Source organism: Aythya marila (genome assembly GCF_965140915.1).
Source record: "Aythya marila genome assembly, chromosome: 3".
Taxonomy (NCBI): domain Eukaryota; kingdom Metazoa; phylum Chordata; class Aves; order Anseriformes; family Anatidae; genus Aythya; species Aythya marila.
In genome coordinates, this window is record NC_139044.1 from 60968333 (window position 1) to 60981968 (window position 13636).

Below are 13636 nucleotides of genomic sequence, written 5' to 3' on the forward strand. Positions count from 1 at the left end.
GGGGACATCCAGACAAGGAAATCTGTCATCCTGAAGAATACTTTTGAAGGGCGTGGTGGGCGTAAGTGCTTAATATAGTTCATGTAATGGCTTGGAAGTGGTGATCTATATACGTGAGATACAAATAACACTATTTAATGCTGAAATCAGTGTCGCTATGTTAGAGTGCAAGCCTCCCTGCTCGCTTTGTGCAGTGTGTGTGCGTCTGCACTTGCTACTTTTAAAGAACAGTAGCGGTAGTAACAGATGGCCAATATGCCAAATAATTTTTGAAACTTGCCAATTTGTTGATGAAGTCTACTTCTAATTTGGTTGATTACTTATAAACCTCATTTTTTCAAAATAAAACTTTACTTCAATTTATTAAGCTGCACTTGGACTGGAATAGTGTTGGTAGGGCTTTCGTAGGTTCTGCAAGTGCTTCAGTGATTCCTCCTCAGTCCAGTTTTCTGGTGTTAATGACTACGTGATAATTCTGTGAAGTTCCTAATTACCTGGGAGAATCCCAGCCGGGCTCTGTCATAATAGGCCTGCGGTCTTAAATACCCTCCCTGACTCAGATCAGACTGCGATAGTGCCTACTGGAGATCTGTCAGCATCCTGATTACCTACAAGCTCTCTCTTTCCTGCCCCATGAAACTTGAGATCTGATCTGGTTGTTACAGGGCTGTCTGCGTGGTCACTTTTCATAGCTTGCTTCGGTTTCTGTCTACCAGCACAATTAATTTCTTCTTCGAGGTGTTGCTGTCTCTTCGCAGCAGCTGGCCAGAATCCTCTCCAGTCATGCTTCTCAGATGAACAGTTGCTTAAGTTACATCTCCCTGCTTCCTCACTCCCTTTCTTCTTTCCTGTGTCAAAGCCTGTGTTAATCTTGGTGCTTGCTGTGGGCTTCTGAAGATGCAGTTGGCCAAGTTGGCTGTAAAGGGTTTAAACTATCAGCTGAATAAGAGTAAAGGGCAGTGGTACGACAACCTGCTACTGCTGTGATCTGATATGGTGATTACCACCAAGTTGTATTTTTTTGTTGTTGTTTGCTCTAAGTCAAAACAAAGGAGAAATAGCTTGTTTCAAATTAATCAAAATGGAATGTAATTCATGACAACATTAGCTTTAATAATTCATCCCTAATTATGAAGCTGCCTCACTGTTTCAGCGAGGTTGTATTCAGTGCTAATGCAGGCAAGTTTCCTGGCTAATTTAAGAATCCATGTGAACAGTAAGCAATGCTGGATGCTTTATTACCATGTTTGTTCCTCACTTACTCATAATGTCACCAACAACTTTCACATTTTCACCAGAGAGGAAGATTCACTTCTTTCAAAAAAGTGTAGAATTAGTTAAGCCATATTGTTCATTTTTAATGCAAAGTGCTTGCGTGTTTTTTCTAGTGCAAAAATGTCATCGCTGAGTGCTTAAAAGGAGAAGTTTATTCCTTTTCAAAAAAGGATTACACAGTTATGCTTTTTCTAAATTTTGTGCGTTGTATGCTATACTGTAATACTCTGTGAAAAATACTGCATTGATTTCTCTGATGTGTTCTTAAGAAAGAAACAGGTTAATGAGAAAACATTTTCTTCTGCAAAACTGTGGCATTCAAATAAAGCTTCAGATCCAGTTCATTCTTTGAACGTGAATGCTTCTGTCAACTCAACTAGGTGGGTGTATTGTTGTGCATACTGTCCAAACAGTTGCTCCTTGACCCAAAAAGTGAATGATGTAAAAGATATTCTTACAGTTCTTGTTCTTCAGGTTTGCAATTTTACCACTGGCATCCTTAAACGTGTCACCTAGGATAAATCAGTAATAGAAATCACAGTATGTCTGGCTGCGTGAGTATTTGGGAAGAGGGAGACTCTTTGCTGGAGTTTCTTAGAAGATGCAGGTGGAGCTCAGTAACGAGCGGTGTTCCTTGGGGTTCAATATTGGGGCTGATGCTATTTAAGATCTTTGTTGGTGACACAGGCAGTGGGATCAAGTGCACCCTTACCAAGCTTGCCGATGACACCAAGCCGTGTGGTGTGGCCAACATGCAGCAGGGAAGGGCTGCCATCCTGAGGGACCTGGACAGGCCTGAGAGGTGGGCCTGTGCGAACCTCATGAGGTTCAACGAGGCCAAGTGCAAGGTCCTGCACCTGGGCCAGGGCAATCCCAAGCACAAATACAGGCTGGGCAGGGAATGGATTGAGAACAGCCCTGAGAAGGACCTGGGGGTGTTGGTTGTTGAGAAGTTTGAAGCTGGCAGTGTGTGCTTGCAGCCCAGAAAGCCAACTGTATCCTGGGCTGCACCAAAAGCAGGTGGCCAGCAGGTCAAGGGAGGTGATTCTCCCCCTCTGCTCTGCTCTTGTGAGACTACCTGGAGCCTTGCATTCAGCTCTGGGGCCCCAGCACAAGAAGGAGAGATTTAGTGTAGCTAAAAGGAAGAAATTGTTTACTCAAAGGGTGGTGAGGCCCTGGCACAGGTCGCCCAGAGAAGCTGTGGGTGGTTGCAGCACCCATCCTGTGGATCCCAGGAGGCTGAATGCCTCCAAGGACGTGCAGGCTTCCTGGCCTTGAACAGGCTGCCTGGGGCTGTGAGCACCCGGTCAAGTGAGAGGTGTCCCTGCCCACTGCAGGGGGCTGGAAGTAAATGATTTTCAGAGCCCTTCCAACCCAAACGATTCTGTGATTTTCTGATTCCTTGAAGCTGATTTCTTATGATCTTGTTGTTCTAGTACATTGATCAGATTTGCCAAATGATGCAGGAATAGACATTTGCTAGCACTGGTGGCTCGTTTATCCTGTCCTCCTCTGCTGCTGCCTCTTCCTTGCTTCTGCAGTGTTTTGCTCTCCCTTGATTGCTCTGCCATGGGCTGTGGTGCCTTTAAGCTGCTGTTGTAAGAGGATCAGATTATTTGCTATCGTAAAGCAGACAATATTCTGGTAGCATCCAGGGTTCCAGCAGGGAGCACTAGGTGCTGCAGAAGCTATCTTCTGTTGCAGCAGAAGGTAGAGTGTGTGACTTCTCTTAAAGGTGGCTTTGTATTGAGGCTTCCTTTTAAGATAAAATCAGTTTCAATGAAGCTGTTTGCCAAAAAATGCATGTTTTTCTCTGTTATCCTTGACGGGAATACCCTGGGTCTATGTTTTGTCTGTGCTCTAACCAGGCTTTGGTACAATGACTGCAAATAACCACATTAAACAGGGTGGGTTTTTTGATTGAATTTAATACAGATAAAGTTTTTATGGAGAGAGCTTGTTTTGGATACCACCAAATAAGAATTTTAAGCATGTTCTGAATAGTACTGCTAGCTAACTGAGGGCAGATGTATAACGTAGACAAGGCAATACTGAATGTAACTCATGCTCAATTTAGTAGAGTCGAAGACTAGAATAAACCTAGTTTTCTTTTGTCTTGTCTTTAAAAGCGATGGACTTGTCTCTCCTGAAGAATTAATGTTCTGCTCTCTTCTAACACGTAATGCCAGAGTCAGCCTGCTCGAAGTTGGATTTTATAGTTTGAATTGCATCATATCCCAGGCATAAAGAGTTCATTAAGATTGTTATATTTGCATGCTAAAATAAAAATGTAATATTTGCATATTTCAAATTAGCTGAGAAACACTTGGTTCTGGTTTTTACTCAGGTGTATGGGAGGTTCTTTAGCAGAAGAGGTTTGAGGGCCCCAGAGGGCTCTGACAGGATTGATTTTCTTTGCCAGAAAAAACCTTGTCAGAGTTGAACCAATATTGTCTAGAAAAGCTTTAATTACAGGTGACCTTAATAAAAAAAAAAAAAGGAAAGCATGAATTTTGGTAAATGGCCTTGATGGTAGGAGCTATGTAAAATGCTTTCACATTGGCAAACTTTATTTCTTTCTACACTGAACCAGCTGGTTCTGCAGATGGGGGGACAGCAGCAGATGGGTTTTTTTACCTGACATCAGCAATGCCTTGAACTTTGTCTCCCAGTCTCCTTATAAACCATGAAATAGTCCGCTCACCCAGGCAATATAACGAGGTGGCTGAACTGTGGGTCTCCAAGACTTGTAATTAGTAGTACGAAGTCCAGATGGCAGCAGGCTACTTGTGGCGTCCTGTCAAGGCTCAACACTGGTGAAAATCCTGTCCCGCTGACTTACTGGTGAACTGGCTGAGGGGACAGAGCACGCTGTCAGCAGGCTTGCAGGTGATACCGACTAGGTGGAAGCACTCAGTACGCTACAGGTCAAGGATATTGTTTGAGAGGGACCTCAGCAGCCTGGAGGAATTGCTGATGCAGAACCCTGCGTGCAGGAAGGAACAGCCCAGCCCTGTGCTTCTGCAGCCTGGGGAGCAGTTCTCTGGGACAGCCCCAGAGAACTGGTGCACAGAAAGCTGAACAGCCAGCGGTGTGCCCGCACAGCAGTGCTGCTGCACCCTGAGCTGTGTTAACAGCACTGCAGCCAGCACGCTGAGGGAAATAATCCCTTTATGTTTATGGGACTGCATCTGGGTACTGGCGGGGAAGAATCACAGTAAATGTTAGTCCTACACAGGAAGAGGTTGCCCGCAGAAGCTGTAGGATGTCTGTCCTTCAGGATACTCACAGATCCATTGGATGTTACTCCAGACATCTTACTCTAATAGCTTTGCTTTGAGCAGGTTGTTAGACAACCTAAATTGTGATTTTTCTACCTGTTACACCCCCAAGAAGCATACAGCAACATTGATCATCTTACTACATCAGTTGGCAACATGCAACAGCGTAGGAATTGGCTTGCAGTCAGATGGCACTGCCCGAGGCTTGCCTAATTCAACTTAACGTGTGTCTGAAACAAATGGAAGCCTTTTGTACTTCTGGTGGTGGTAGCTATTCCATCTCTTGCAGTTTGGTATGCATCACTGTAATTAGTTTTATTTCTAAGTCATCCTTTGTAGGTATTCACATGGCAAATAGGAAAACAGCTTTTTGACTGAGTTTCAGGTGTATATGCTGTCTTTAAAATGCTTAGTTCCTAAAAAGCAATATCCTGAAAATACCTATATTAACAAAATGGCAATAGAGAGGAAAATTAAAACTTACCAAAAATGTAGAAGTTATTTACTTGCTTTAGAAGCTGAACTGTAGAGATGAGTGTCTTTAAAAAAAAAAACAAAAAAACAAAAAAACAAAAACAAAAAAAAAAAAAAAAACACTTCAGTCCATCAATTGTGAATATTGAAGAGGGTGGGGACAGGAGTATCTTTGTTCCCAGGCGTGCTCTTTGGGCTTCATATTTGGACAAAAATGAATGTAAACTGAATTACACAGTGATACAACTGGGGGAAGTGTCAGCCATAATATTACTGGATTATCAGAGAACAATTTTTAGGGGGTGTGGGGGTTAAGTTTCAATCTTTAATGAAACAATACATTTTAAGCAAAAAGTATGTTTTGAGAACATGTAATTCATACTAAGGAGATGGATAACCCTTCTTGATGGTTACTTTTTATTAGGGAGGAGTATAAAATTAAAAACCTGTAATTGCTCCTGAATTTTGTGTTTGTTTCTCTTCCTAAACAGACTTTGCTGGAATATGCAGAAAAATGGAAAACATCAGAAGATCCTCTGCCCCTCTTAGAGGTGTATACAGTGGCTATCCGAAGCTATGTCAAAGCACGACCTTATCTTACCTCTGAGTGTGAAAATGTAGCCTTTGTGCTTGAACGTTTAGCACTGTGAGTATTTTTTTCAGTTACTAATACCAACCTGTATAGTATTAACTTTTTGCTTCCTAAATACTCTCAGTTCAGTTTGCAATCTATAAAAAAATCTAAATAGGTTGGTGGTGTGGGTTAAGCCTGTTGGACAGCTAAGCACCACACAGTTACTTGCTGACTTCCCCCACACACACACACTCCCAATGTAACAGGAGAAGAAGAAAAAGAATAAAAGCAAGAAAACTTGTGTGCCAAGATAATTGTTTAATAAGCAAAGGAAAAGCTGAATGGGAGAAAGAAAACAGAAGAAATCAAGGGATGTAAAGGCAGTCGCTACTTCCCCCTGGTAGACTGATGCCTGGACAGTTCCTCAGCAAAAGACAACTAGCTTACGTAAATCTCCTTTTTTTCCTATTGTATTGCTGAGCATGACATTATATGGCATGGAACACTCCATCTGTCTGGCAGTGTCCCCTCTCAACCTTGTGCACACCCCCTGGTCTCTTCATGGGAGGCAGAGTGAGAAACACAGAGGGCCTTGATGCTGTGCAAACATTGTTGAGCAATAGTTAAAACATGGCTGTGTTATCAGCACTGTTTTGGTCACAGCTCTTAAAACACAGCACCATACAAGCAGCTATGAAGAAAATTAACTCTATCCCAGCCAGCATAATAACAGTTGCAAAAACATTCCTCATGGTGAATGGTGTATCTGAGAAAGAATGTCTTTGGTTGTTAGCAATGGAGCTGTCTGCAGAAGGACTCCCCTGATGTAGGAAAAGCCAGCATCTCTAGCTTGAAGCATTTTTGTTGCTACTGATCCACCTGCAGTCTGAAAATGCATCAATTTACAAAGGTTATTACAGGGTTGGACTTCAGTGGCAAATCCATTGTTTTGTTGGAATTAGTTGTTTTTAGAAAACCTGCTTTTATAGGTTCTGCAAGAGTACGCAGGACCTTCTCTTTATATGTTCAGACAAAAATAATTTTGTGACTTCGACATTTTGTATGATCAACAATTCTTTATTTTAGTATCCATTTAAAAAAGATGCCTCAAATAATATTTACATTTGCATTCCAGAAGCTGTATTGAACTTTTACTGTGTCTGCCTCTTGATTTACCTGAAACTAAATGGGAAGAATTTCAGGCTTTTGTACAGGTGAGTTTGGGTCATGTAATGTCATGTAACATTATGTAATATGGCTGAAGACTTGTTTCCTGTTGGATGATAAAGATCAAGCCCTTCAGCTATAAATTCAATGTACTCCAAAGCAATTGCTGTCAATCATATCACTTCTCTATGTCATAGTTCATGTAGCAGCTTTGGAGAAAAAATATTTTTAGATGCTTCAAAGGAAGTCATGTTTTAAAAGCTGCTTGTCTCTCAACACTGTTAGAAATTGAATGTTGTGGAAGTTGTTATTATTATTATTTTTTTTTTTTTTTTTTTTTTTACTGTTTGCTGTTGTTCATTTGAGGTTTATTTTATGAATGAAAGATGCTTCGGGATTTTTAGATCTTCCACAGGGCAGTAGTTGGTTAATGATTAGAGCTCTGCTTTCAGAGAAGGGCGTTGAAGCAAGTTCTGCTTTTTTGTCGACTGGAAGCTAGTAAATGTTATTCCAATTTTCAAGAAAGGCAAGAAAGATGACCCTGGTAATTATAGGCCTGTCAGTCTCACTTTGGTGCCTGGCAAAATTATGGGAAAGATTATTCTGGGAGTTATTGCAAAATACTTGAACAACACTGAATTCATCAGTTAAAGACAATATGGGTTCATGAAGGGAAAGTCATGCCTTACTATCTTACTATCCCACTTAGTGGGCAAAGGGAAGGCAGTGGACATGGATTTGGGGGGATTTTAGCAAAGCTTCTGATACTGTCTCTCACGGTATCCTTTTAGATAAAATGTCCAAAATACAGCTAAACATGCATGCAGTATCATGGGTGAACAATTAGCTTATGGGTAGGGCTCACAGAGTTGTAGTAAATGGGGTGAGATCAGGCTTGCAGACAGTCACTGTGTTCTCCGGATCTCAGTTTTAGAGCCAGTACTCATCAGTACTGGCTGATGTCACTATCAGTGACCTGGACACTGGGTTTGAGTGCCTAAATTAGGAGGTACTGAATTAGGAAGAGTTGTTAATTCCCTTGAGGGTAAAGAAGCCTTAGAGTGACATCTTGGTAGGTAAGAGCACTGGGCAATAACAAATTGTATGAAAATTGCCAAGAACAAATACCAGATGCTGCACCAGAGGTGGTGTGCAATCCTGGATGTGTACATGTAGGTTGGGGTACAAGTGGCTTGATTGCAGCCCTGCAGAGAGGGGTGCGGGGGTTTTGTGGCTCCTTTCCAACTCAAGGTATTCTGCAATTTGCTGGAAATATGGGGGCTGGGAGATGTAAGGAGAATGAAATAATGACAGTGAAAAAGATGAGATACGGTTACCACAGGATTCTGAGCCTAAATAATGCAGAAAAAATCAAAGCGATTTTCAGAACAATTCTTTTTACTAGCATCTGCCTAATGTAAATTAATTCTTAAGAGCTGTGCTTGAGCCAGGAAGCTCTGTAGCTTTCTGATCGGGTTTGAAGTAAAAGAAAAATGAAGAGCTTGAAATGAGCCCTTCATTCTAGGACCAGTGTTAGTTGCGCATTTCTATTTAATCCATGGAGTATTTAGACTATTTACTTTGCTCCCAAACACAACTCTGGTTCCAGAATCAATCTTGCTATCTAAGTGAAGTAAAAGGTATTTTGGTTGGATTTAGGAATTCAGTCTGCCTTGTATAGAACCATCAAGTGAAGTCTTACAGCTTAAGACTTTGCCTTTGCAAAAATACTTTGTTCAGTGTGCCCAGTGCATAAAAACAGTCAAGTGCTGAAGAGTTGAGGCAGCTGATGCCACACAAAGATGTGGGCAAGAGATTTCTCAACCTCCGTTTTCAAAAGGGGGGCATATTTCAAAAGTTAGTTTCAGAAATGTAAGTAGCATCTCTAGTTGATAAATGACAGTGTGAGTTTGGGATGCTCCATTTCTTTGGTTTTCTGCCTAAATCTTAGGAGGCGGAGGCAGAAGTAACACTGATAGGATAAATGTTAAGATAGTTTTGATATACATTCAAGTCTTTATCTGGTAGGTGGGTGGATGTTTTGTTATCAGCATAAGGTATAAAGGAATATTAAAGACATGTTCTCTTTTTTTTTTTTTTTAACAACATTTCATTTTGTAAAATGTATCCTTCAGGTGGCTCATAAAAATTTGATGGAAAATGGCAGCCGGGAACTGCATATTTTAACTACACTTACTCAAGAGAAGGGAGTGTGGAAGAACCCAATATTGTGTGGCATTCTTTCCCAGGAACAGTTGGATCCAGATAAAGGTAAAATTCAAAATGATTAGAAAAAAATATGCCTCGTTATTATAATACTCTGGAATATTATTTTGTTAAATTAATCTTCAACATAGCTTGTGATAATTTATAAGCTTTTTAAATAAAATGCACTTGTATGACTCTTTGAATTATTAAAACAGTATGTTCCTAAGAATGTACGAATAATTTCATGTTAGTAATTTGCATAAAATGTAATAATAGATGGGTATCTCTTGCCATTTTCTTTATAACTTACGTGAAAGGGAGGTTGCATATAGGTTATTCTGTGATGGGATTAGTTCAGTATTGGTATTCAAAAACTATTTTACATAAAATATATTTAAAATGGGTGGTATTTACTGAGCTATGAAATGCAAAGTGGGATAGCACTGAAAATTAATTTACAGCACAGTTCTGAGATTGGCTCCCAGCAGTTGAAAAGGGAAAGGTATAGGAACAGTGTTAGGTGTACAATGATATTTTCCCAATGTTTTATTTCAGGTGCCAGAGATTTGCAATTCAGAGTTGGTATCCTTGTGTTAATGAGTCTTGGCTGATTGGTATGATTCTTTGAGGCTGCCTAATTGGTTTAGAATCTGTATGAACTGGCATACAGAAGTGTCTGTGGCAGAGTTGAACAGTTCTCACATCAAGTAAAGCAGTTCCTCTTACTGTCAGCCTCCTTTTAGCCCGACACCTGCTTATTTTGTGTGGTATTCTCTACTGACAAAAAAAAATAAAGTGAACTGTTACTCAGATCTTTTAATGAATGCATCCTTTCAGTAAGACATGATTCATTAGACTGCTATCATATCCCTATGCTTCTGTTTCTCCTGTAGTTTCTTCAGTCTTTCATACTGTCTTCCAGTTCTACCGTCCCATTTCTAAATGAGATGAGTCAACATGTATATGTAGTGAATTCCTGCTTCGTTCTGTGTTCCTGTCATGTTATTTCCTAACTTTAGACTTGCTTTTTGCTTGAGATACAAGAGACCAGTTTTTTCTTAAAACTGAATGGTTTAGTACCACTTTGTTTCTTGAATATTTAATTTACAGTATTAGATTTTTTCCCTGACACACAGCCTATTTTTCTGCATATAAGGTGGTTGTTGTGTTTTTACCCTACAAAAATCACTTTAGTGTTTTATTAACATTTGAATGTTGATAGAACAAGTTGTTAGAACTAGTCCAGAGAAGGACCACAAGGATGGTCAAGGGGCCTGGAGTACTTCTCCTGTGAAGAGAGGCTGGAGGAGTTGAGGTTGTTAGGCCTGGTGAAGAAAAGGCTTTGGGGAGAGGCCTTATAGTGGCCTTCCAGTATCTAGAGGGGGCCTACAGGAAGGCTGGGGAGGGACTCTTCATCAAAAAGTGTAGTGATAGAACAAGGGGGAATGGCTTTAAACTAAAAGAGGTGAGATTTAGCTTTGATATTAGGAAGAAACTCTTTACTCAGAGGGTGGTGAGGCCCTGGCACAGGTTGCCCAGAGCAGTTGTGGATGCCTCATCCCTAGAAGCATTCAAGGCCAGGCTGGATGGGGCTCTGAGCAACCTGGTCTGGTGGAAGGTCTCCCTGTCCATGGCAGGGGGGATAGAAGTAGATGGTCTTCAAGGTCCTTTCCAACACAAACCATTCTGTGGTTCTGTGCATTTTGCATTATGTCACTTAATGTACTGTGGTCCTCCGGTCTTCTGCAATAGACTTTTTAAATAAACTTTGTCAGCAGATTTTGTCAGCTTGTACTCTTCCCCTTTTTCCAAATACTTATGGAAATGCTGGACAGCAGAGGTCCTGGTAGAGATCCTCATAGAACCCACTGAGAGTTTTTTTTTTTTTTTTTTTTTCATTTAACTAATAGTTTATCCATATAACAATCTGGTTTCTAATAACAAGATTGGTATATTTACAGGTTCTGAGGGACTTCTTTTAATGCCCTTAGAACATTAATTGGATCTTCCTTATCCTCAGTCTCGTAACTCCCTCAGATAAATACAATAAATGTATAGCACGATTCTGTTTTAAATCAAAAAAAAAAAGCTTATATTTAGTCTTCTGCAGGATTTGCATTTTGCCACTTAATCATTTATTATGTACCTCATACAGTTGTTGGATTGTTACACAGTTCTCAGAATCCCCTTGGATACTGTTTTTTTACTAGCTTCACGTCAAGAGCCTTTTAGCAACAATAGGGTACTTCTATGAGAAATTTGGAATTAGTGTATCGTTGTCTTATATTTGAGTTCCTTTAGAACTTGCTTGTGAATCTTGTGATGAGTATTCATTTTATCAGTGTTTTCCTATGAAGACTTCTCCTGATGTTTCTGGATTCCTTTTAGTCCTGAACGTTTTTTGCTCAAGGACATCTCTTCCTACGACTGACTGCTCTTTTGAGCAACTCCTGTTAGTCATTACTTGTCTTGATGGTAGAAAATGGTACCTACCTAAATTACAAAAGATTACATGTCATGATAAAATCTCATCAAAAGAAAGAGTTACCCCTTCCACAAAGAAAGCCAAACAGCAGTGTACATGACATTCAGGAGAGAGAGAATTCTGAAGCTACTGATGAGTTTTTCTGTTTCTGAATTCTGTTCAGTGTTAAAATTGATTATTTTTTTAAAAAAAGCCATTGATAGTGTGCTTGGTGCTTATGAGTTTCTCTGACTCTTTTTTTTTTTTTGTATTGGAAGGTGTTTGCATCCCCATTCAGGTAATGATTCCAATGTGCAAAACATATTTGACGTCTGTACTAGTATTTCTGTATGGCTTTGAGACTCGTTAAGCCTAGATGTTAGTATAACTCAAGTTATTTTCATGTTGTAACCTCATTCTGTTCAACTTGAAGGTCCAGGTTGGTAGGTTTGTAGTCTGGTGATTGTCAGTCTGCCTTCCATCATTTTATACCATGTTCTCATCCATTTAACCAATGTGAACCGTTTGGTCCTGTTGCTATGTTTTTTTTAATCTCTTCTATCAGTGGCAAGATTGTAATATTACATATCAACTGAATATCAAGAATATGGATAAGCTGTACTTTAGCTACTGCTGTTCTGTAATACTGCATTGTTTTGTGCTCTCTTGCTAATTTGAAGGATATTTTAGTAATATAAAAACTCAAAAACACAGGGAGTTTTCTTTCTTGTCTGTAATCCAGCACTCCCACTGGTTACCAATTAGCACTCTTTCACTGGACAGCTGCCTCTCAGCAGTTTTCAACATTAATTTTTGTATAACAATCTTCAGAATATTAGTAAACTTTCTTTACAAGATCTTGTTTTTGTTCTTAACATCAAACAGTGAAGGCAACATTGCAGAAGTTCCCAAGTGTTGTTACACTGAGATGTTATCATTTGTCAAGTTTGATCAGTTCAGTCTTTAAATAACAATTAGTGTAAGCATTTATCTGTTTGGTATTGTAGAATCATATAGGTTGGAAAAGATCTTTGAGATCATTAAGTCCAGCCATGAATCTGACCTACCAAGTCCTATCACCAAAGCACATCCCTGAGGGCCATGGCCACGTGTCTTTAAATACCTGCAGGCAAGGAGACTCTGCCATTTCCCTGGGTAGCCTGTTCCAATGTTTGAGCACCCTCTCCACAAAGAAATTCTAGTGTCCAATTCCCTGATGCAATTTGAGACCATTTTATTGTGCCCTGTCACTTGTCACCTGGGAAAAGAGATACGGGTACAGATTTGTGTGTATACATGCATAAAATCTTTTCAAACTGTAAATATTCTCTAGGTGCTTGATTTGTCACCTCTTTGAGTGACAAACATTGGAATTGCCCTAATTCGTTAGCACACTGGTGATTACAAATGTTGACAAATTTGTCAACAAGCTATCATACTCTGTGTGATAGATGTTACCAAATAAAAGAGAATCTCCTCTATGGCGAGTCTTACAATGCTGAAATCCCACTCGAGTTGTTTCTGAAGAAAACGAATCTCTCCTCCTACAACTGGAACATCAACACTGTCTTTTTGCTTTCTCTTTATGCCTTTGAGTCCTAGGGTGGAAATGGGAGTTTGGATTCCTAATGAGCTGAGGGGTATATTTTTTTTGTTGTTATTGTTGACCCGTGACTCTGAAGATAACTTATTTTCAGAAACCGAAGTGTCAACAGGGACTTGGGATGTCATTTGTGGGGCCCCTTGGATGGACGTCTGAGTCGATAGCACTGCTTTTGGCTGTCACATGAGATTTGCTGTGAGAATCTCCTTTTGAGTTTCCTGAACCTGCTTGGAATGGTCTGTCATGAATCAACCTACAGTCATTTGAAGAACACCCACACCATCTTCCACTGCCCTCAGAGCAGTTCAGTGCCCAAAAAGAGATTCTCCCATCGGTTCCACAAACTTCTTCCTTCTCTTTCCTGAGCCTTGCCCATCCAAAATGACGCACAAAAATGTTTGATGCACAACAAACAGCCCTGCAACTTCTTGATTCAAATCGTGGTTCTTTAAGAGAATTTTCTCTTAAAAGTGTGCTTGGGATCTGTAAATTCCTCATGCAAATTTTCTTGTTCTTTTTCTACCTAAACCTGTCTCCTGTGCCTTTAAAGAATGCGTCAAATTTATGTTTTGGCTATGTAGCACCATACG

The 13636-nt window shown here is 40.1% G+C and overlaps 1 protein-coding gene across 1 annotated transcript in view; it reads left to right on the plus strand.

The window, feature by feature from the left end:
* ZNF292 (zinc finger protein 292) overlaps nt 1-13636 on the plus strand; it is a 58466-nt gene that overhangs the window by 23524 nt on the left and 21306 nt on the right. The window contains exons 2-4 of the mRNA XM_082758331.1: nt 5522-5676; nt 6740-6818; nt 8907-9042. Coding sequence (XP_082614457.1) covers nt 5522-5676; nt 6740-6818; nt 8907-9042 — 370 coding nt within the window. The remainder of the gene's footprint in view (nt 1-5521; nt 5677-6739; nt 6819-8906; nt 9043-13636) is intronic.